Below are 26,367 nucleotides of genomic sequence, written 5' to 3'. Positions count from 1 at the left end.
TCGGGCTACAACAGTTTTATTTCAAATTGACTTAAAAATTTGAAAGCTAATTAACAATCGAAAGACAGAATGATTAACAGCTGTAAAGAAAATACATGAAAGATCATTTTTTCCAGAATCGTTTAAAATAAAAATAGATATGTGCGAGATAGCTCGAGAACTTTGAAATCATGTAAAATAATACAAATAAATCAGGTGATACATTTTGTGGAGAAAAAAAGATATCTAATTTACATGCAAAGATTTTGTAGAAATAAATTTTCATGCAAATTAATAATAAACACAATTCAGAAAAAAACTGAAGTAAATATAAATGCATAATTCTGAAGCAATGGTACAGCCATTTTCGTCAATATGAAACAAAACTATATTGAACTAAATGAGTGGATGACAAGTTAGTACCAAAAAATATTATAATTATAAAATTTCTATTTTTTTCAAAATTGTTTGTTTTTTAATTGACTTTCATCACTTTTCAACGCGTGTAAAAAGTAATGTTTTGATATTTTTTATATATTTTTTCTAATAATGGAACGACTGTTGAAAACAAGACAATAACAATAATAAAAACAGGTATCAAAATCAATAGATTTAGAAATGAATAAACATATTCCAAAGCCAAATCTATTGACCTCACATCTATGTAAAACAACTTAACAACTTTAAATAATGGTCCCATTTGTACATCTGCAGTTTTTGTATTTTTTGGAATGATGTGGCCTAAGTCCCCATACTTGTTGAAGACTCACCGGACATGTTTAAACCCTCACCACTACAGGCTGTGAAGGCCTGCCTACCTCATCATAACACTCGGGAGGCAAAATCTTCATGCCGAAGTATCCCAAAGACAAAAACTTATTGTATGGTTTTTACTGGAGATTCACTTTGAAAAATATGAGTTATTTTTTCAAGCTCACAAGAAACTTTTTAAGCATACCAGTTTTTATAACTTTACACCCCATGTAATTACAAAAATATAACACATTTATGCACAAAATTTGTGTCACCATAATTTACTAGAAACACTTTTCTTTTGATTCAAACTGGATATTCTCAACAACAAAAAATCGGCTTAAAAAACACTTAATGTCTTAACATATACATGGACTTAAGAATATAGTCAGAGTAAAGATAGTGTGTGATTACTCAACTGTTAGGATTCTTGAGCATGAAGTTTCTACCTTCCAACATATAACAGAACACAGCTCTGATAACACATTCAATCATGGTGAAGAACTATTTGAGGCGTGAAAGCGAAAAAGGTTCTATCGTTTTTAATTGAATCTAACGAAGAACATAATCGCTGTCACATCTCGTATTGCACATTTCATTCCAATGAAATGGAAACAACTACTCATTCATGTGTGTACTGTAACAACACTTTTCATTTACTAAAAATTTAGTTTGTAATTTGATTGGTCAATCATAATATTTGTATAAATATTGTCCAATCAATTAACATTTTGGATGAATTAATTTACAAGTTTCATACAAATCAGTTCAGATATTTTAATGTGTGAATTGTGTTTTGACAATTTCCTCAGAACGCCAATAGACAAGATTCAAGAGTTTTTGTGGGTGCATGTCCCTGTGGTAAAATTTGCATCATATTTAAATTATATGATCAACAAAGTAAAAAAAGGCATGGTTCAATACCATGACAGTTTATCTCAAATAACGATGTAGTGAAGTTATAAATTGGACTCTTTCATAGTTTGTATGAAATGTATTTACAGTACAAACATGAAAAATACATAAAATACAATCAAACTATAAATATTCCATATAAGTTTAGGCCAATCTGATCCCTAAACCAAAGTCATATGACTTTCTGTATCAAGTAAATATGACCGCTAAAAGATGATAACATGTTCATATTTCTTGTTGTGATTTTCATGATCATCAATTAAACAATTCCAAGATCAACACACGTGTAAGACATTCACAAACCAAACTGTTATTTTTGTAAGCAAACTAAATTACACTAGTATCCTAGCACATCAATAATAGGAGACCCAGACATACTAAAAATAACTTTTAATAACTTTCACGTAGGAAATAACATTTAATTACTTTTGCGTAGGAAATAAAGATAAAAAATAACTCAATATTTTTTATGTGAAACTTTTCATTTAGAAATAAGTTGAAGAAGTAAAATAAATAAGCATCAATAATTCAATATGATTCTTAGTTTCAAAATAACACATGTGTAATTTTTGTAGTATAAAAGTAACAAGCATACATATCACTCTTGACAACAATTCATACATGGACATTCTGTCAACTCAAATACACCAATGTATATCCTATGTAAATGAGATAAACAAAGCAACATGAGATTTTATCACACAATGAGGTAGCTAAATGAAGGAAAACCACAAGTATCAGGCTACATTAATCGCAATATAATCCTTGGAGAAAAAAAAAACATGTGAAGGTAGTTCGTGAGAACTGATAGTTTTTCATTATGCATTAAAAAATTATTTTTTTCACTATCTTTAAAAACTTTCACAAAAAATTATATTGGTCATGTATATATCAAATTTTCACAACTCTGGAGGAGAATATTTTACTTCAATAAAACCATAACAAACAGAAAACAAGCACAACGCAAGGCTAATACATCAATTATTCATATACCATATTATAATCCGACTATATAAGTGTGAACGGCATGTAAACCAATGGTGAGATAATATTGTCAGCATTTTTGGCAATGGATTTCATACACTGAGGGATTTCTTATATTTGGATAAAAAATAATGAGTTAAACAGGAGCAATTTATATATAATTTCAAATGCAAATAGGAGTCATATATTGTGAATGAAAAACTGTTAAATTAGTTTTTCTGTGGATGAAGTAACACATGTATACAATGGTTTGTTCCTCATTTGATAAACATTATTTATCTGACAGATTTAAACGGAAATATCCCCTGTAATGGTTTTCTTTTTTCCTCTATTTCTAATAAAATCAGTGTTTACATTGTGCACAAGTTACAAGGTCATTATTGTGTCACACTTTAATGAGGCCCATTTAAAATCTATTTATGTTTTAACTTGTTCAAAAGTAATTGGTAATAAGCTGCGTTCATTGATTAATACAATATATCTGGATAAATCAACTGTGAGGACCTTGAATATTTGTATAAGCAATTGGATGAAATGCAGCTAATCCATAAGATTATCCTTCTTCCTGATTGAAACAGGGATAATATTTCCTCATAAATCTTCATTGCAGTGCATAAATATAATTATGTAGGTTTAAGCTATTTATGTATCATTATATTTCTTTTATTTCATTCCATAAACACATTAACATAAATGATTGATAGCAGATACTGCCAACAGTTAACATACAGCATAATCTTTCAAGCAACTTCTTCAATTACTCTTACATCGTAACAGTACACATATTGCACATGACACTTGTTTGTTTGCTGTCAAGGTAAAACAATGTTCATTCATATAACATGGAACAAAACATTGTATCTGAACACAAAGTAACAATGCCAAATGCCAAAATTTAATTAAGAGGATCTGAAAGATGTATTGTCACTACCTGACAAAAGATTTAAACTATCAATGTTGATAAATAGTGTCTTTATGCATTACAATTCATTGGTCCCAGCATTTTATTACAAAAATAAATACTTTTTATCTCTATAGCATGTCTTTCTTTTTAAGTATAATTCTATGTTAAAACTCTGCAAATAGTTGCAAGTATCTACACATAAAATCTAACATTCTTATTAAAAAAAAAGAATATCAAGGATTTTTTAACATCAATAAAAATTATGTGTGCATCATACTTAATATTTCTGTGCATCATTTTTTTTTAAAAACAGATATTGCTGAGTCATTCTATTCTTCCTGTTGTTGTGGTGGGTGGGGAAGGTTGGCGGGTGTCTCTCCATTTACAGGGGTCTGGGCATCACCGGTGAACAGCGGGTTCCGGACTTCCATCTCCCCTGTCTGTAACATTTAAAATGGTAAATAAAACAAACATGTCGGTCAAGTATACATATTATCAACCAATGTATCATACATTCATTTTTTTCAATTATGTTTTCTTTGTTGTAGACAGGAAATGTTTATTTGAATTTACAAGTTAAAATCGTTATTATATTTTATAATAGTATCCCAACTGTATTTCTTAATCTTAGTATTGCTTATGCCATTGAAGATATTTTGAAAAGATCATCAAAATGCCATGTTTTTATTTTTTTATTTTTGCTTTTGACTGACAAATAAGTAATTATGTTTTATAATGCACCAGTCAATTGTAAGCACGCCCCCCCCCCCCCCAGGTCCTGGGAATATCGGGGACTTTGACTTTCGGTCCAGCCAACCCCGGCTAAAATCCCCGCCCTGCGGACACGAACAGATGGTAAAATCCCCGCCAAATAACCCCACACCCCAGGGAAGGCCCATTCCCCGATTTATTTAAAGCGAAGACAAAACCACCATATTCACCCGGCACTGCCGGGCCACCTGAAAGGTAAAAACATGGCCCATTTCCCCGGTATACCCCCGGACCTGGGGGGGGGGGGGGGGGGGGGGTACAATTGCCTGGTGCATAAGTATCTCAGGAAGATGCAGGGTCTCATGCAAAATGAGGCTTAGTTTAAGTATTTGAATCTGCCCCCTTACTTTAAATGGGAAACAATATGATTGTAGATAAAGCCAACCTTTATAGCCAGATGTTGTTAACATGATTATATCTCCATATGCATGGTATTCAATCTTTATTTCAATAATAAAATTACCTCCTTGCATCTAATAAAGCAAACGTTTCCAGACATTGTTGACATGATGATTTATCTTCAGATGCCAAGAATTTCAATATATTCTTGTATAATAAAATTAATTCCTTGCAAAATTGTGATTTGTCCTTATCTGACGAGATTTTTCTTATCATAGGGGAGGTAACTATTCAGGAACATTTTTTTAACTCTGTACAGATTACTGCCCTTTCATCAGTGAAGAGTGAACATTTCACAAAATCTCATTTTATAATGCTACATGGGGGTAATGCTGAATGATTCTAAGGTCAAAGGGAGTTAACTCACAGGGGCTAGTCCAGGACACTCATACACAGTGTAGTCCCCTTCCTCATTCTCCTCCTCTGACTCGTCCTCGGACGCATCATGCTTCATCTCACCATTCGCCCTGAAAACAACCAACACGGGTATCATCAGAAATTTTCAATTGTTTGTAGGATTCAGCCTGGGAATAACTCTGTATCGGTGCCACAATTAAACTGCCAGACAAATCAGTCTCCTTATCTAATTATAAGTTCTATGTCTTTATAAGGAGTTTTATGGCCAATAAAGATGTGAAGTACAGTCTCACATAGGTTGGTTGTGTCCTAACAATGTTGGTTAGATGTACAACCACTTACATGATGCCTTTAGCTTGCTAATAGCCAGCATTTTGTAAATATAAAATGTTGTAAGCATTTACTCTTCAAGTTCATATATTTTACCTATATCACACATCTCTCTCACCTTACTATCGTATCATTAAAGGATATCACATATTTCACAGATATCATATATACCCCACACAGCTATAAAGTACACCTCCATGAATATCATGTACCATTCCAAGGATCTCACCTAAATAAACAAGGAAATCAAATACCCCTGCATGAATAATTAATCATATCACCTACTTATAAATTAATATCACGAACATCTCATGAAAAGAATCTACCCCTGACCAATAATATCACCTCCTCAACATTTCTATCATCTAGCTCTCCGATGCTTTCACCTACTCTGCATTGATATCTAATACTCTCTATCACAGTGTGCAAAATTAACCATAGACCAATCGCCCAAGGCGACAAAAAAATTACCTGGGCGATGCCCGAAAAAATCCTTTAAGATAGCCAACTGGCGATGAAATCAGAGGGCTTGTTATTAGTTTGATGTTAATCTCTACACCATTTACCGACTTCCGGATAGAAAATCATATTTCAGACTGTCGAGACTCTTTTAACAATATATTAAAGTTTGCTGGTGTGTTTTTTTCAAATAAACTTTGATGTTTATAAATATTTATGTAGTCATTGACAAATATGAACAAGATGTTAGTAAAATCCTGTTACTCAGCATATGTTGACATGTCCTCCCTCCCAGCCCCACCCACATACACCAACACTCCATCCCCTTGCATACATGTTGACAGCAGACCCCGCCCCGCCTCCCCCCCTACACACACACCACATACTATTCATCTCTAACTGAATACAGTTTTTGAGATCATTCCTTGTCCTTAACCATATTAATTACTCATAAAGACTTTCCGTGTTTTTCTGTAGACTGCTTGGGCTACAGAATCTCAAAGTCTGTAGCCCTGTTGGCTACCACGTAAAAAAGTTTAATTTTGCACACTGCTATCATCTACCCCATATTGCTATCACATACCTCTCCATGGCTATCATCTGCTGTTTCTGATGCTGGTAGTGGTACATTTGGGCGCTCTGTGCCAGCTTCCTGTCCCCGGGGGATGGAAGACGTTCCTTGGTTGGCCCGGTAACCCCGTATGCTGGGTAGTCAACATCACTGGCCGCCTTCACCTTCCGACGCAACCTGAAACACAGCAACATTACAATGTTAAATTAAAGGCTAATATATATAATAATTTAAAAAAAATTTACAGGTCAGACAAAAATACAAAAATGTAAGTATATATGCATAGTGATTCATATTAGCGAAGACCTTCCAGGAAAGGTTACAACACATGGCGATGGAACAGATGCATAGCACATTATATAATCTCATTAACTTACCTATAACTAAACCTCGATAACACTGACACACAGTCCAGAAATAGGATCAATTATTTCCATAGTAATATCAACATAGAGGGGCATATTCAAATATCAAGTAATTATATGCCTTTGATATATGTTAGATAACAACATTTTGACCAGATTTTTTTAATAAACTGATTCAAAATATTGCGCAATCATGATGAGATTTACAAGATGGTGAGATAATCCACGTTACTTTGACTGGAATGATAGATCATAATAAGCAGTATTGTTGTAGATTTTTCTTCCACAAAACCTCCCCAAGATCATTGCAGTTGTTATAAGGAATAAATCAGCTTTTCCAGTTCTCTGGATATTTAAATTAATCATAACTAAAGTTTATTTTTACATGAGCTAGCGTTCGATAAACGGACAAATTTCATGCATGAAGACAATCGAATGAAAATGGCCAAACCAAAATTGATCATTGGATTGGAAATAATCTGAAGTGCATTTCAGTACTAAATATTCAATATTATTGATAACACAAAACTATTTTTGTTCATTTCAATAACTTCTGTGCCAACATATTCAATACTGGCCAAACTTATTGCATAATAAACCACCTAAACTCAAGCCATATAATTTCTAGAATTCCAGGAACAACTTCAGTCTGGATTAGAACATAACTGACAAACCGTTGTCTGGTACAGAACATTATGACAACATGTTTAACAATAACCACACATGTGCGAATAACAGTTACCAGGTTACAAGGCTGTCATGGAAATATGGCATTTTTTCAGAGCACAAACAACTTATAGAAATGTGCTCTCAGCCACTACTGTTGCATGTGAAGGTCTGGTGTTTTATGACTTTGTCCAAAGAGTGTGTTAAGGGGATTGGTGGCATTAAAGTCAGGTACACAGCAAATGGTGACACTTAAATGACAGCATTTCAATTGAGAAAAAAAATGTCATAAACATTCAATACTTAAAGGCCAACTTGCTGTAATTTTGATGTAAAGACATCTGAAAGAGTGGTCACAGTTATGCGGCAAATACCCCCAATTGCGCCTTGATAACAGATAGCCATTTATAATGCACAAGATATTAACAAAAACATCTGTGTCCTCCTAATTACTGCCAATTAGTCATATTTCATTTAATGGTAATTAAAGTGTATGACTAACCTACCTGCCAAGTTGGATCAATCATACTCTAGTTGTCAATCGGACAAGCTTTTTGTGTAACCATGACCTTCGACTTACTGACTTCAAAATCAATAATGGTCATCTGCTGGTAATGACTAACCTCCAAACCAAGTTTTAGGACCTTAGGCCCAAGTGTACTCTAGTTCTCAATCAGACAAGGTTTGGTCTATATACCAACCAACAGACATATTCAAAGTAATATACCACCACTTCTTCAAAGGGTTTCATTATAAAGTATCGCCAGCAGCAGGGATTGAACCTGTTTCTCTTTGGTCGAAAAGCAGGGAACATAGTTATTATCCTCTACACCAAAGTAATGGATATAAACACAATTTGTAGTTCAGGGACAATTTGTAAACATTTGAGCGAAAGGTGTTTGTATTCAAACATTTATGTTTAAGATCTGTAGGTTAATAAACAAATTTCTCCTTTTCGCTTAAAGTCAGAAAGTTAATAAGAAGTGTTCAAGAGATCTTATGCAACTTTATTCTTAATATATACATACCATAAATAGGTCAAAATAAAGTATGTGCCTTTAAATGTTCTCAGAATAGCTACAAAATATTACAGTGTTTCTAAGAAAATGTACAATAACCTCAGAATGCAGTAAAAAATGAGGAGAAAGAAAAGTAATTTCATGATCAGGTTCTTTTGTATAAGGCTGACTGCTACATTAAATCATTCATTTATCCAGCTCAGTCCAGCCAGAAAAGGAAAATGCTACATTAAATCATTCATTTATCCAGCTCAGTCCAGCCAGAAAAGGAAAATGCTACATTAAATCATTCATTTATCCAGCTCAGTCCAGCAAGAAAAGGAAAATGCTACATTAAATCATTCATTTATCCAGCTCAGTCCAGCCAGAAAAGGAAAATGCTACATTAAATCATTCATTTATCCAGCTCAGTCCAGCCAGAAAAGGAAAATGCTACATTAAATCATTCATTTATCCAGCTCAGTCCAACCAGAAAAGGAAAATGCTACATTAAATCATTCATTTATCCAGCTCAGTCCAACCAGAAAAGGAAAATGCTACATTAAATCATTCATTTATCCAGCTCAGTCCAGCCAGAAAAGGAAAATGCTACATTTAATCATTCATTTATCCAGCTCAGTCCAGCCAGAAAAGGAAAATGCTACATTAAATCATTCATTTATCCAGCTTAGTCCAGCCAGAAAAGGAAAATGCTACATTAAATCATTCATTTATCCAGCTCAGTCCAGCCAGAAAAGGAAAATGCTACATTAAATCATTCATTTATCCAGCTCAGTCCAGCCAGAAAAGGAAACACCAGATTGTTTTAGGTGAATGGATTGTCCTGTTATAACAAATTCAGTTACCTACTGTCAGTTTTTCCATCATGTTTTTGATATAGCTCCCTTGTGAAAACAAAAATAAAATCATCAAACTGTGCTGATTTGAATGAATCATGAATTCGAGAAAAAGTACGAATTTATAGATATTCTGCCGATTTGAGGACTCTACAAGTGCATTCAAGAGCAGGACGTCCTTCATATATCATATAACCTGGAGGCGTTGTAAGTCCATATGTCAGACTTATCTATCAGCCGTACAGGGCAAAAAGATCGGCATTCCTCAAAGAATTCTTGCCTTCTCATTTCTCCTTCCTCCTATAAAGTCCCCCTGAGATTATGTGATAATTTTCAACAGCCATGTAAGATTATTTGCGTTGGTGGCAGTTCAGGCAGAATCAATATAAGCTCTTCCTAAAGGAGATTTTTAAACCACTTTATGTAAATTATAAAGAACTGTGCCATAATTTCTCTAGAAGATGTCATGATATTATATATTGAAATACCAGGAGAAACTTCTCAGATACATGTGTTGTTGGTCAGTTGTTGATATTTTTCATTTATGAACACAAACATGTGATTGAGTAATAAATAAGTGTAATGATAAAATGGCATGATGTGTTGCACTAACACGCAGACAATTTGATTCCATTAAATATGAGGCTAAATTAGAGTAGAATTAAAGAATAAAATGACGAAATCTGAACAAAGCAATCGACATATGACATTTTTTTTTACTGCAAGACTAAATGTGTCCGTAATAAAAGTGAGAGGACATCCCTGGCTGTAATCAGAACTGTCCTGAAGTAATGGTTCCATCTGTCATCACCTTACCCATAATAGCTGATTTACAGAGTGCGAACTCAGTACAATATCCTGTTTTAGACCCCCATAATTAATTATTCACTGACAGCAATTTGTTAAGGAAGTTGGGGAGGTGTGGGACACAGAAGAGTGATGGTCTGTAAGGTCTGCCAGTCCTGCCTGGAACCGGCCTGGAACCGGGCTCAGCTACAGGTTATTGATCACCGTGATGTAATTACAGAAGTAACAGAAGGAATCTGACACACCAGCAAATTGGGAGAATGGAAGTTATTGACCCAGGAAACAATCCAGCGAAACTGTCGCCTTAAATGTTTACATCCAAAAAATAGCGACAGTACAATAAGGCTAATGCAGTCTTGTGAAATGTGCTATTTACATGAATTTAATGTCTTTGCTCATGTCTTAAATAAATGGTTTGCTGGACCGATTACTTAAAGGACCTGTGTGTAATGAAAACAACCACAAAATTTATGCAATCATTTAAAGTCAGTTTCATAAAATGGGTTATAAAGCAATTCACAGATGTGCACATGTATAGAGACATTCATGCGAAAACAATAAAGAAGGAAATTATGTATTTTTGTGTTACTTAACTATAAATTCGGCAGCCGGGTTTTTGTCATTTTAAACGTTTCGTAACTCAAGAATATACAATAGCTACTAGAGGGGGGTGGAAAGGCAAGATTCAATATAATATATCCATTTCTATGAAAGCTTCACACAAGAACCTATGTAACAACAAAAATGTTCAAACCCTTTATTCAACTTTGTTCTGTATTCATAAAGCTTCTAAAGCCATTTCCTAACTGAAGTAGATTTCTTAATTTGTTCATAAGTCAAATTAAAAGAAATGTTTATGAGTTCTTAACATTAAAGTGTTTTTTTTTCAATAAAGTCAATGAAAATTTTGGAAATTCTGTATTTCTTATTTGACATGCCTAAAGAGATACTAAAATTGTGAAAATGATTAAGTAAAGGAAATGACATAATTGTTTCATGAATACCAACTCTGAACTTTATTCTTGCTGAATATTAATGTATATATATATATATATAGAGCAATTTATACAACAACATAATGAAACAACTGAAGCCCAATTCATTTTACAAATCTTCACAGATAGCAGAATTTTTTTATTTTGTTTCCTCTGAAAAATGCATTTTCAACTTTAAAACATGCTAATAAATGTCACTTCTCACAAATATAAAGCAAAATATTGAAAATACAGCATTTAGATCACTTCATGGCTTAGATCTTTAATGGTACAATCAATTTTAAAACACAGACAAGATGGCAAACACAGACAAGATGGCTTTCTAAATAAAAAAAGCAAAACTACACCAAGAGACCTTTGGATCGCATACATTTAACACGGCCACATGTCCATTTAATACAACCTTGTTCTGTCATGCATAATCACATTGCGTGGGTGAACCTACCCTACCGATCTCCACATTATAGGTATTGATTGGTCCGTGAACATTAGTTTTCACTGTTGCAGTGATTAAAAATGTTGCAAACAGAATTACAGGAGACACGCGATAATCATCACAAAATTGGATTACTGCTGGGAAAACAATCTAATCCAATTTTATCTTAAAATTACAATAGCTTTCTAGAAAATAAATTCCATTATTCTTTAATCATCTGTTCTTAGATTATTCAAATTTCATGATTACTTTCAAAATGAAGAATTGTCTGATTTTGAAAGAGACAAATTTGTTTTCCAATGTTTACAAAATTCTGACACAAAAATTTAACAAGAGTCCACAAGTAGATGCAAACTCTCGTTCATTTTCTTACGACAATCAAGGGGCACAACTCCGCAATTTTTAAAGCCTGAGTTACAGGCCATGAATCACATGATATGCATACTGTCGATGAAATGGTTCTTGATAGAGGTGGACTTAATATAAGATATATGTATGTTATAAATATTAGACTGATACAAAAATAGCTACATGTTAAATTTTCAAACTTCTGGGTTTTTTTCTTCTTTAAATTCCTGTTTGATACATGTAAAATAACCTGACGCTGTTATCAATCTCCTGGCTGTCAAACCTAGTTACCCCTTGCGTGCATCAACGTCATAGCGATACATTACAGAAGCAAAACGACAGAAACAGCGGGCATTTTGGTCATGGGAGAGGAGAAATAATCAATACAAACTTCCTCCAAATAATGATCAAGTCCTAAACTGTAACCATGACAAAGACACAATCACATTCTTCAGTCTATTATCAATGACAGGAGTATTAGCCGCGGTTTTAGAAATGTAATGTTCATGGCCTAGATTCATAGGTACATTATGAAAAAGCTTAATTAGGGTCGTCATTTAACAGAAACAGTTTGCCAAAGAAGTTTTATGGTTTCAATTCATGTAATTTACAACATTATCTTTATGACGTTAGTTTGGCATGAAGTAAAATTAGAATGTAGTCTTGAATAATATGGAGGTAATTCACTTACAAGTCCAGCTTGATAACAAAATTAAAATTGCTTAATAAACTTAACTCAAAGACCAGGAATCAAACCCAGGATACCTTGATTATAGGTGAAGGCGTTAACCACTTAATTAACCAGACAGAGGCAGCTTTTAGGTGACATATGTAGCCAGTCCTTGACAAGCAAATAGTTGTATCAGAATATACATTATATAAAAATATATCACACATTTTGTCACAGGTGTGTCTTACCAATGGTAATAATGGAAATACAGAGTTCTCTGTGACTTTTTTTTAGTTATCCTCAGTGTTCTCAATAAGAACCGGCTGCCGGCCAAAATGGACGGTTCAAATGGCAAAAGGGCCGGTTCAAATTTGGAAAACTAAATGAATTTTCAGTAGAATAAGTAGAAGCTGCTTGTTTACTTTCATATTTGAGACGGTTCAACCAAAAATTATTGAGAACTCTGTATCCTTGGTGCTGGTGTGCAGGGCATGGACGATTCATGTATGCATGTATTGTATGTAATATTTTTATTTAACATGTTGTTTTGATTGTCCATGTTATGCACTCACTGCCAAAAAAATCTTTCTATCAAGACCAACTCTGTATCAATGAGTGCAATCAACATAATTATCACGCTACTTACATATATGACAGAAGTCAGAAGTGACCAGCAGGTGTTATTGCCAACAGCCAAATATGACCACAATATGTGTAATCAGCATTGTGCCATGTAATGTGATTTGTCACCCTGTACTGTTCTCTACCTGTAGCACAAATTCTGATATATAGGGAGTGCCCTTATGATTTGACATTGAACACGGCTACATTCAGTCGCTCCAATTATTTCAACATCTTTTATAGGAGCATTGATTATTCCCTTCTAATGTCAATATTTCCTTTCATAGAAATAGCACAAGAACCAACAACAGTCCTGAAAATCTGCCTTTGAAGCGAATTAATGAGGTTGTAATATTTCCGTCATAAAATTGGTCCTCATAATAGCTGAATACTAGTGAATACATATACAGAGTTAGTATATACATGTAGATCTGACAGGACTTCCTCGTTAGTTAGATCAAATGTCCGACTGGGAAGTTTAGTGAAGACTAAAAAAAACACAATTGGTACAATTGTTTGCAAATTCATTACATTCAAAAATCCTCTTATGTCTAAAAATGTTTTTACCAACTGAAAATAACTAGAATTTTTCATCATCCAAATAAGATGTTATATTTAAAATAATACATTTTATAGGAGAAATTAAAAGGCAATCTAAGCAGCTCCAATCAAAGTGGAGCTTTGTAATATAATTATAGAAAGTGCAGACATTCCGTGTATAACAGATTCTAATGATGTTGGCTGAAATCTTGAAAAACAAAATAGTTGTGTATATAATAACACATTGGAAGACAATATACAGTACAGAAATCTACTAGAAACCCAACCTAGTCTAGCGTTAATGAGCCTAATGTCACATTGCTAGACACAACAGGTGACTGAGGTAGGAAATCGTTTCACACATGACATTGGAAATCATAATCATATGTCAACATGAGCATAAGTCATGGTCTGTCTCATATGTCAACACGAGCATAAGTCATGGTCTGTCTCATATGTCAACACGAGCACAAGTCATGGTCTGCCTCATATGTCAACACGAGCACAAGTCATGGTCTGCCTCATACATGTATGTCAACACGAGCACAAGTCATGGTCTGCCTCATGTGTCAACACGAGCACAAGTCATGGTCTGCCTCATGTGTCAACACGAGCACAAGTCATGGTCTGCCTCATATGTCAACACGAGCACAAGTCATGGTCTGCCTCATATGTCAACACGAGCATAAGTCATGGTCTGCCTCATATGTCAACACGAGCATAAGTCATGGTCTGCCTCATATGTCAACACGAGCACAAGTCATGGTCTGCCTCATATGTCAACACGAGCACAAGTCATGGTCTGCCTCATATGTCAACACGAGCACAAGTCATGGTCTGCCTCATATGTCAACACGAGCATAAGTCATGGTCTGCCTCATATGTCAACACGAGCATAAGTCATGGTCTGCCTCATATGTCATATGTCAACACGAGCATAAGTCATGGTCTGCCTCATGTGTCAACACGAGCACAAGTCATGGTCTGCCTCATGTGTCAACACGAGCACAAGTCATGGTCTGCCTCATGTGTCAACACGAGCACAAGTCATGATCTGCCTCATATGTCAACACGAGCACAAGTCATGATCTGCCTCATATGTCAACACGAGCATAAGTCATGGTCTGCCTCACGAGCATAAGTCATGGTCTGCCTCATATGTCAACACGAGCATAAGTCATGGTCTGTCTCATATGTCAACACGAGCATAAGTCATGGTCTGTCTCATATGTCAACACGAGCATAAGTCATGGTCTGCCTCATATGTCAACATGAGCATAAGTCATGGTCTGTCTCATATGTCAACACAAGCATAAGTCATGTTCTGTCTCATATGACCAACACGCTGGTCAACCTCATTCTGAGGAATAGTTGACCCATTATGGCAACAACTGTTTATTTAACTCAGATATTCTTGAACTAACCTTTCAAAGTTGGGCTTTCAAGAAAATTTCACATTTTGATTTCTTTTTGGAAGAAAACGAGGTGTTCATATTGGTATACCCATAACTTCATAAAAATGTAGTAATAAAAACAAGGATTTATTCTGGAAATCTTTTATAAATTTTATTCAGAGTCCCTCAAAGAATCTGGGTCAAAAATCCATAGTTTTTATCTGTCAAACGACCTAATATGGCTGCTTTCCATATATAGAACGTTTATCTTCTTCCTTTCAGGATATTTCTACAGTAAATCTACTGGTTGTGACAGATGGTGGAGGCCTGGACTTCCACTGATAAGATAGCCACCCATTTCTTCACAATTTCTTACAACAGATGCACTATCAACCCTTTACAGCTCTAGACATTTTCTGTTGATGGCTTTTCTTTATGCCTTTTCATCACTGGGATTTAAGCCATCATATCATCAGCTCAGACATCTTTGCAAAACAAAGTAATCATGGTGACAAAAATGGGCCATGTCTGCTTTATTCATTGACATCAAAATGTAAGGTGTAAACAAATAATGAATACAGCAGACTCATATATTGTCATCCTATGCCATCCTTACTTTTGAGGATCAAAACCACTAGTGTTTCCATTCAAAGATTTATAACAGCTTCTGATAAGGCAAATGGCAGCTTGAGAATTTCTGGAGACTATTTGGTTTAAATAGTATTTAATTTGTATATATATTTATACAACAGTACATACAAGTAAAGGATTGAGGAGAAAGCCAAAGGCTTATATGAAATCCCTTTCCTTATATGGAGCTGCTTTCCTCATATGGAACCCCTTTCCTCATATGGAGCCGCTTTCCTCATATGGAACCCCTTTCCCCTTTCCTCATATGGAACCCCTTTCCTCATATGGAACCCCTTTCCTCATATGGAACCCCTTTCCTCATATGGAACCCCTTTCCTCATATGGAGCCCCTTTCCTCATATGGAACCCCTTTCCTCATATGGAGCCCCTTTCCTCATATGGAACCCCTTTCCTCATATGGAACCCCTTTCCTCATATGGAACCCCTTTCCTCATATGGAGCCGCTTTCCTCATATGGAACCCCTTTCCTCATATGGAACCCCTTTCCTCATATGGAGCCGCTTTCCTCATATAGAACCCCTTTCCTCATATGGAGCCGCTTTCCTCATATGGAACCCCTTTCCTCATATGGAGCCGCTTTCCTCATATGGAGCCGCTTTCCTCATATGGAGCCGCTTTCCTCATATGGAGCCGCTTTCCTCATATGGAACCCCTTTCCTCATATGGAGCCGCTTTCCTCATATGGAACCCCTTTCCTCATATGGAGCCCCTTTCCTCATATGGAGCCGCTTTCCTCATATGGAGCCGCTTTCCTCATATGGAACCCCTTTCCTCATATGGAGCCCCTTTCCTCATATGGAACCCCTTTCCTCATATGGAACCCCTTTCCTCATATGGAACCCCTTTCCTCATATGGAGCCGCTTTCCTCATATGGAGCCGCTTTCCTCATATGGAGCCGCTTTCCTCATATGGAACCCCTTTCCTCATATGGAGCCGCTTTCCTCATATGGAACCGCTTTCCTCATATGGAGCCGCTTTCCTCATATGGAGCCGCTTTCCTCATATGGAGCCGCTTTCCTCATATAGAACCCCTTTCCTCATATGGAGCCGCTTTCCTCATATGGAACCCCTTTCCTCATATGGAGCCCCTTTCCTCATATGGAACCCCTTTCCTCATATGGAACCCCTTTCCTCATATGGAGCCCCTTTCCTCATATGGAACCCCTTTCCTCATATGGAGCCCCTTTCCTCATATGGAACCCCTTTCCTCATATGGAGCCCCTTTCCTCATATGGAGCCCCTTTCCTCATATGGAACCGCTTTCCTCATATGGAACCCCTTTCCTCATATGGAGTCGCTTTCCTCATATGGAACCCCTTTCCTCATATAGAACCCCTTTCCTCATATGGAGTCGCTTTCCTCATATGGAGTCGCTTTCCTTATATAGAACCCCTTTCCTTATATAGAACCCCTTTCCTCATATGGAGTCGCTTTCCTCATATGGAGTCGCTTTCCTCATATGGTGTCGCTTTCCTCATATAAAGTCGCTTTCCTCATATGGAACCACTTTCCTCATATAGAGTCGCTTTCCTCATATAGAACCCCTTTCCTCATATGGAACCCCTTTCCTCATATAGAACCCCTTTCCTCATATGGAACCCCTTTCCTCATATAGAACCCCTTTCCTCATATGGAACCCCTTTCCTCATATGGAGCTGCTTTCCTCAAAGGAGACTATTAATCAATGTACACACTATATACATGGAGGCTACTCACTTGTACCAGCAGACTCCGGCCATGATGATGCCAACCAGCCCGACCACACTGCACGCTGTCACCAGCACTGAAAATACAACAAAATGCGTACATGTAGATGGGAGTATTCAAGATTTATTAGCAACATGTGACACATGTCAAAAATTAAAGCTCATCTGCTCATTTGAAAAATTTATAGAATGTGCTTGATCAATCTAACATTGATGCTGACATGTTTTGCATGGTATAGCTGTGATGCAGTTCTACACCAGTGTGATTAATCCTTAGAAGAACAAATTTATTTTCAATTGCAATCATGTGAGTGCAACAAGCCATGTCATTAATGAAGAAACTGCCGCTGTGCAAATGTTGAATTCATATTCCATTCAATGTTTTTTTAAGAGGTATTTTTTCAATGTTGTACTTTTATTACCGTAAAAAAAATTGCAATAAAATGGGGATAAATATAAACATTGAACATTGCAGAATTGTGGTTCATCTGTGTATGAAAAGATTTAGTCGGCGCAATCCAAACTACATACCAAAGAAGACAAAGCTTTCCTTGTTCATGACGGTGGCGTCCTGGCGGTGGTGCTGTGGGGGGAGGGGGTTGGAGTAGTTCTGGGTTGAAGGGACAGGGGGGTTATCCCCCTCCTTCTTTGGCGTGGCTGGGGTCGGGTCCTCCTTTACAGGATCTTGATCCTTCACAGGATCTTGTTCTATAGGCAATAAAAAACATAATGTCCAAGTTGATGTATTAGCATATTACTTGTAACTATATATTATTTCATTATTTTGGACTTAATATTTTGGTTTAACACTGCTGCAAATATGCTTAGTGTTTTGTTCTCCTTTTTTTACTAATGTGATGTGAATATAATATATAACTATTTTTGTTCTCAATAATTCTTCCTTTAAAGTCATAAATTGATTAAAGGCACTGATCAGAAAGGCACTGATCAGAAAGGACATAACAATTCATTAAATAGCTTTTCACAAATCCGAAATATATCTGTGTCATTACAGTGTGATTTTACAATGAAAGATTTTAAGTCTAAAATTCTCAGAAGATGCACTATTACTCCCAGATAAGATTTAACACATTTAATACAATTGTTTTAATATGCCCAAAATGATGAACAAATGTCGAAAACAATGGTTCTTAAGAAGGATACCAAGATTAATTTAAAAGAAATGCGCAGAAAACAATGTTTTTCCACCTGATGTGACCATAGTAAATCGCAGTAAATCTTTTGGCATTCACCAATCATTTAATATTTTTGCATTTTCAGCTATTAAATTCACAGTTATAATATTGTAAATAGTAATTGATATTCTCCACATATGCATTATTTAGTAAGTAGTTGAGGGTGTATCACTCAAAAGTTATGTTTGTTTTACACGTGTACATGTATGTATTGATTTTGAATAAGAGTGTCACTTTAACAATATTTGACCTTTGTTGGCGCCAGTTGGAAACTCTTCGGCAAAGTTTGTCCCCTCATCTGCAAGGTTTGTGTCCTCAACTTTGAAGTTATCACCCTGATCTTCAAGGTTTGTGTCCTCAACTGCGAGGTCATTGCCGTTACTATTGGTACGGTACTTGAAAGAACTGCCAGATTTCCCTGCAGGCCTGTACAAACCACTCTCCATAGCTGTAAATATACAGACATGCTTCATTATTTATACAGTACATGATATAATAAGCATCTATTGAGTATCAGGGTTTCCTGTCTGTGTTACGTACAAGAACTTCACATAATGATCTTTATATATAAATTACTGTATGTGTATAAAGTAAAATATTAAGATGGCAGATGCAATTTACTAATGAATCATAATCAGTGTGTGGTCAAGGGGTTGGTAGGGAGGCATACAAAAAAAAAAGGCTACCAATGGCTGTAAAGATCTGGCCTCTGGGTCAATGTGTAGCTTCTAAATAAGGACTTGCGGAGAGACATACAAGCAAGGAAATAGAAAGAATGGGCTTTGGAGAGGGAGAAGTAAGCAAAGGGACAGTAGGAACTTTGTCTCTGCATCTGCCTGCATCTCTGTTCGGTGGTGTTTACCCACCAAAGAAAAAAGGAGGGCAGATTGATAAAGGTAGAGAATGGAAGAAGTTGGGAGAGGAGGGGTGAAGAGGGGTGCAAACGTATACTTGCAGAACTGAACACACTTGTGTATCTGCCTGTATCTCTGCATATCAAGGATCTGTATGGAGAGGAAAGGGAAGGAGGGGTGGATAAAGATAGAGCAAGGTTTTCTAGTACTTGCAGTACTGTACCCACCCTGTCTCTGCATCTGCCTGTATCTCTGCTCAGCCAGGATGCGCTGCTCGATCTCCCGGAACAGACTCTCATCCTGTATCACATCCTCTAGGTCTGCTGCTCCTGCTGGAACATTAGTACATAAGTTCCATTGCCACATAATTATTTAAGTGTTGGGAATCAGACCAAATCCTAATTAAACATTATCAAAGATCAATTTCATTTATCATTGAACTTTTCTTGAGAGAACAAACCCTTCCAAGTTCTACATGTAAATAATACATTTTCATTCAACGAGCATTAATCAATTAAAAAAAAATTGTCAGACATAGAGGGAGGATTCATTTTCATATTATTTATGGTTTAAAAGAAGGCACATGGGCTAAAATTATCCAAAACTACTTGAAAGACAAGGATTCAAGAATATATATCTTAAAATTAATCATGATAAAAATTAACATCTATAGTCACTGATGTCAATCTCTTTATTCATTTTTATATATTAATTGTTCATCGGGACAATACTGCAATAAATAATCAAATATTTTCATTTATGTACGTTTAACACTTCCCATTTTACAATTTCATTTATAATTATTCCATAATAACTGAATTATGTAATATATTCATTTTCTGAAATGCAATATTATTTTTACTGATATAGCCTTGATGATTTAAATAAAATTAGCTATTAAATAAAGCATATCGAGGAACATGCAAACTCAAAGGGATGGGGTTTTTTGAAAGATGAGAAATTATCTAAAAATTATCAATGAACAGCTATTTTATTTATTACATATTACATTTTCAATAATAAAATCATGACAAAATCACAATTTATAGTCACCAATAATGCTGCAAACATAGATAAAATTAGACAGGATTTATGCTTTTTTGTACTGGTTTTCCTCAATAAAAAAACAACCTATGTTTGATATAGTATACTCTGAGGGTAATCATTTGCAACATTTAGTCCCTGAAACAATCAGCAATTAATGAATACTTTATCACCTATGACTTTTGGGCCAATTTTATAATATAATATATAATTCAAGAGGATGTTGGCCAAATGTACCTGGTCGACATTTCACCAGTGTTGCAAGATATAAAGGCCCAAAACGAAATTTATTATAATTGATAACTTTAATAAGAAGGAATGTTTTGATTCACATTTTGAATTGGAATCACATTTTGATACCTTATATCTGAGAAAAATTGCATCCTAAATATTTATTGGCGTACATGACGTATGCGATTTATTTTAAATTAATGTTTTCTGCATCAATTTTAATCTTCCGATATTGTGTCTGGGAAATATATTTTTCCATTTTGTGGGGGAAGAAACGACCCTGTTAACTGACAAGCAAGGCGGGCAATTCATTTACCTCTTATTTTTCTAGCCCAAGTGGGAATTCACTAGCTCAAGTATTTTGGTGAGAATTTGTCTTGAAGTCCCAGTTCCACTTGGGATTAAATAAATAAACAGTTAAAAATAGAAGTGAGTATATAACTATGATAGAGTCTCATATAATTTCTGATAAAATCCCGAGGTCCACACGATGCTTTATTAAAAAGAAATGAATGGGAAATACCTGTAGCAATGAAATCCCTTACTGGACCACGGACTCACTATAAGCTATTGAGGTAGATAGCGCTTTGTAAACAGTACCTGAGCATTTGGCTGATCAGACTGACAGTCATCAAAATTAGACTCTTAAATGAACAAGCCCGAATTCTTATACTATTGCTTGGCATCAAATTTTTTAACAAGCCCTGTTATATAAAATTCAGAATTTGACCAAGCCCGGACGACATTTTACCAGTGCAGGGCTTGTGGGCTTGTGCTAATTTTGACCACTGCAGACTGGTGAAATAACTAGAGAAATACTGAACATTTTTAAATGAAATTTCACATGAAGAAAATAAAGCTCCTATTTTTTTAAATATACCGTATAAGATGCAAGTATTTTTCAATGAAGTTGTTGAGTGAAAAATCGCAGATAGGTACTCACTCATACTTCTGTAAAATATGTGTATGACAAAATAAAGTGTGGCATATGATTAGAGTGCTATAACTAAAATACCAAAAGCTGTGGCCCTTCAGCAAATGTTAATATTTGCTCATATATCGTCTTTGAAGACAACAATCATCATATTAGCGTTAATTATGCTAATAATCACTTAATTTCAGCTTTTTTGTTGCGTGATTGGTTGATTGACATAATCATGTGATGTTATCAATGTTAGCACTATTAAAGGTAAAAATATCAACCACTGTTGCTGGTGGCCTAGTGGTTTAGGCCTTGATTTTTAAATGCGTTCTTGACTTTACCGGCCTGCATTTGCACCACCCTAAAACCAAAATATGTTTGTACAATATAACTGTATTGTTTCTGTAATGCTAATATGATAAAGAGTAAAATAAGGATAAAATAAGTGCATTCAGATGCATTACTGGGAAAACTTATTTTGATCCAAAAAACATGATCATGTACTGTGTCAATACTAATTGTCTTTTTCCTTCCACCAGTTGAATGTAATTTATCTTTCAAGTGTAATATCTTATAAAAATAACAGTGTAAGTATGACTATATTGTTGTAAAAAAAATATTAAAATAAAAAACTTAATTTAGGTAAAAAATGATAATCATTAGTTCTACAAAAAGGGACATTGGATTCAGAAAGTCACTTGATATGCAAATTTCATAATGACGTTGAGTGCCTGGGACTTTAAAGATACAAGATGAAGACAATTAGGAAATATTTAAACACAAATGACATGTATTGTTATCTTACATACCAAAGATATGCTTTTAATTTGAATTATATATATACTTCACAAATGCGCTGCATATCTTAAATATAAGTAGCGTCATAGAATTGAGACATATATAACATCCATTTTCATGTGCGGGACGTTGACAGTAACAGTTATTCAACTGTGCTCGATAATTGTTACATCACTCCATAATGTCAATATCAAGTAAATTGACAATGCATTAGTGATTTAGTCCAACATTATCATTTTTTATCTTGTATTTTCAGTTCCACTTTCAAACATACACGTATTGCTATAGATCTTTATCTAGTAATTTATTATACATGTATTAATGACATCCTTACAAATCATTGTGCCAGTATTTGTTATAGCATTAATCAGTTATGTCTGTATCATTCCAGATAATGTTCATTGCTTATGCACCAGTCAATTGTAACCCCGGCCCTTCAGGTCCGCAGCATAGCGAGGACTTTGACTTTCGGTCCAGCCAAGCCCGGGTAAAATCCCGCCCTGTGTGGACAAACTGATGGTAAAATCCCCAACAAATGCCCCGCACCCCAGGGACCCTAAGTAAGGCACATTCCTCCGCTATATTTGGCGCGAATACAAAACCACCTCATTCACCCGGCACTGCTGGACCACCGGGAAGGTAAAAACACGACCATTTCCCCGGCTATCCACGGTATACCCCCGACCTTGGGAGGCCGTCGTTACAATTGACTGGTGCATTATAAATAGTAAACGGAGGTAAATCTTATTTAATAATCACTTTATAAACTTTGGTCATGATCAATTTTCACTCTACACTGCTTTTTAAAATTGGGTCACTTTGACATTCAAGGATAATATACACATAGCATAATAGTTCCAAATATAACATTCCTTTTGGCCGTCAATAAATAAATCAATAAATATTGACATAATTTTAAACAAAAATAATGGTCCATCAAGATGGTGTTCCAAAAAACCTACCATTTCTCGTTCCAGCGACGTAACAATGCGGACCTTGAACATAAAAGAGAATTCCTACTAACACTGGAAAGAAATACATCGTTATTAACCGTTAATTCCTTTAATTTTCTACATTTTATCTCCTTTAGAAACAACTTCCATATTGATCCTCATTTGTTTGTTGACGTCAATGAATGAAGTGGACTGCTTTTTCGAAAAATGAGATTAGGTGCCTATACGAGCAACAACGAATGACGCAGTCTAAATGAGATGCACTCGTTGCGAAACTCCGGGCGGCCTGTTGATATGTCAGTCAAGTTTCATATTAAATATCCACACTATTCAGTGATACGTAACATTAAGTTAACAAAAAATAAATAAAATACAAACATTAAGTACACCAGTTTCATAAACATTAGAATACTTTAGCAGTTGCTGAATTATCCCCCACCCCCTACTGTAAGCGATTTTGGGGAACTTTTTTCCAAGTACAGTACTCGTGCTGAAATGAGGTACGCTGAAAAAAGGCTTTAAATATCACTTGCGGATCCAATCGTCAAAGTGAACTTATTATTTCAATTTGAAGTGAAAAGGAAATAAAATACGCCCAAAATGCACCACTTTGGACTAAAAATTATTAACATTCTATTGGGGGAGTAACCCCTACACTTTAATTAGACCAAATGAATTTCGTTTTCCATAGACACGCGTCCTTTCAGAAGTTGGCCAAAAAGGACAAGGCCATAAAGGTGATTTGGCCGCGTTGACCTGACCCCCTCGGGACTCCAGAGTCTGGAATAACGGGAACGCTGAAAGACGAACCTTTCTATCTATCTTCCATTAATGTCAAACCCCTACTGGGGACCTAGACATTTGCGCGTCAAACTGCAAGAATGTTAGTAAAGTTTTTGAAAGAAACAGAACTATCAGAAGACGTGTTAAAATAAGGAAAAACAGATTAGGTTAAAAAGTAAAAAGTTCGATAAATCCCTATGGCGAGACATGTTCAGTCTGACTGATTTTTGGCCTGATTGAACTGCCCCAGGGTAGGGCAGGACAAGTTGGGTGGGAGGTTGTTCCAATGGAAGACATTACATTTTGTTTTAATTGACTATTGGGACATAACTTGCATGAAATTATCGCGATGGCCAAAGGACCGGAAAAAAAATGTTTAAAATATAAAAAATGCGGCAAAATATACATATCAGCTCAGTTGAGAATCGGTGGAAGTTGATGGGTTTGGGTCCAGGAAAAAACGAACACGTATTATAAATGGTGTGATCTGGTGCATTTCTGGGTACGATTAACTGTTGCTGGCCGAATTCTTGTGACATTATAGTCACTACCATAAATGGCAGTGTTTTGTTTCCTTTTCTGAGGACAGTGATAGATGAAACAAGCATCTTGACTTGGTGAAATAAACAGAGATATTGTGTACATTTTAATCCTAACTTCTCTCATTGCCATTGTAAACATTTGTAAAAGGTATACTTAAAACACTCTAAACACAACGTTAAATGCATGTATATAAGTTTTGTTGACACGAAATTACACAGTTAACAATTGTTTCAATGGAAATGTGCTTAACCACAACGGTCGTTTTGGGGATGAAAAATGCCAGGCTGATTTGGCTCTCCCATTCTTAAGCAAAAAACTGTTTTCATTGGTGTTTTTTTAAACATGAAAAATAATTGTGAAAATATTCAATTAAATGTACTATTTACTAAAGACACCGAATTGTGTTCTTTCATACCCAACGGTCGTTTTGGGAATGAAAAAATGCTAAGCTGCTTTGGCTCTCCCATTCTTAAACAGAAGCTGACTTCCTTGCTTAAGTATCTAGATCTACATAGATATAGATATGGGGATAGTCTCGATTATGTTTTATTAAAAGAGCATAATGTTTGTTTTCATTGGTGTTTTTTTTAAACATGAAAAATAATTGTGAAAATATTCAATTAAATGTACTATTTACTAAAGACACCGAATTGTGTTCTTTCATACCTTAAATTTAATGTAAAGTATGAGGCACTAAAATTTATAAATATTCGTCAGCAATTAACCCATTCACGGTCATGTTTGGCAATTATGGCCATTAATCCGAGCCTCCTGATCTTTAAAGGCCTTTGTTTATTTGAGTTTATCAAGGTCTGCCCGCGCCCATTTGGCTGCATTATGGCTTGACCCCGCCGTGACGCCATCACGACTTAAATTGTGAGTGACATAAGTGACATGAGATAGAAGTGACAGCAATTCGCAGTCAAATCCAGACATTGGAAGACTTGAAGAAACAGAGTGAGATACAAGAAATCCGGTTGCGACACCCTAGCTCTTTGCGAAGAGACCTCTTGGTTCTTTAACGTGCTCGGTGTAAAGCACCGATACACGGGATACAACTTTCCTGTACTGAGTACACCACTTTTCCAAGCTGTACCCTTTAAATGCCGAGCGCCCATTTGGCTGCATTATGGCTTGACCCGCCGTGACGCCAGGCAAGGGAGCAACTTGTACCAGCTTTTAACGTCTTTCGGTATGACGCGGCCCGGGGCGGACGCTTAACCACAAGGCCACGGAGACGGTCTTTAAAGGCCTAATTTAAGCCATCTATCAGTGACCCCCCCCCCCCCCCCAAAAAAAAAAAAAAAAAAAAAAAATTGATCTTTATCTACTTGCCTTGATCCCTCTTATCCGATCTGAGGTATCCTGCTGGATATTGGATACAGGAAATTGGCCCCTACTGTGACACCAGTGCAATTAGAAGGAAATGCACAACAGGGGGTAATCATGCCAAACATTCCTTAAACTAGGCTTTTAACCTGAGAAGAGTGCAGGGTGTTACGGATTATCGATGGTGTACAGTATTCTGTTACCAATGTGACCGACACCCGACGCCGGTTATATGAC

General features: G+C 35.7%; 1 protein-coding gene across 2 annotated transcripts; it reads right to left on the bottom strand.

Annotated features, from left to right (window-relative positions):
* Window positions 1-23,666, bottom strand: LOC128224177 (neural proliferation differentiation and control protein 1-like). 2 transcript variants are annotated; one of them, XM_052933921.1, is made up of 8 exons: window positions 23,485-23,666; window positions 19,755-19,859; window positions 18,924-19,121; window positions 18,009-18,185; window positions 17,488-17,554; window positions 6,435-6,599; window positions 5,073-5,172; window positions 1-3,975 (listed from the first exon to the last, which is right to left on the bottom strand). In XM_052933921.1, exons 1-8 carry the CDS (start codon window positions 23,561-23,563, stop codon window positions 3,865-3,867), a joined length of 1,002 nt encoding a protein of 333 aa, XP_052789881.1. In that variant the 5' UTR covers window positions 23,564-23,666; the 3' UTR covers window positions 1-3,864. The 2 variants fall into 2 exon arrangements, with proteins under 2 accessions (XP_052789881.1, XP_052789883.1); XM_052933923.1 differs by having other exon boundaries at window positions 19,755-19,856.
* Window positions 23,667-26,367: the final 2,701 nt, after the last annotated feature.

The sequence above is a fragment of the Mya arenaria genome, chromosome 17 (genome assembly GCF_026914265.1).
Source record: "Mya arenaria isolate MELC-2E11 chromosome 17, ASM2691426v1".
In the NCBI taxonomy this organism is placed as follows: domain Eukaryota; kingdom Metazoa; phylum Mollusca; class Bivalvia; order Myida; family Myidae; genus Mya; species Mya arenaria.
Note: the sequence above shows the minus strand (reverse complement) of the source record. Positions and strands in the feature narration are given on the sequence as shown.

Coding starts and splice junctions, on each gene's coding strand:
- LOC128224177 (XM_052933921.1), bottom strand. CDS start 23,563: ATGTATTTCTTTCCAGTGTTAGTAGGAATTCTCTTTTATGTTCAAGGT. Junction 19,122..19,754: donor CAGGCAGATGCAGAGACAGG/GTGGGTACAGTA, acceptor GTATATTTACAG/CTATGGAGAGTGGTTTGTAC. Junction 17,555..18,008: donor GGAAAGCTTTGTCTTCTTTG/GTATGTAGTTTG, acceptor TTGTATTTTCAG/TGCTGGTGACAGCGTGCAGT.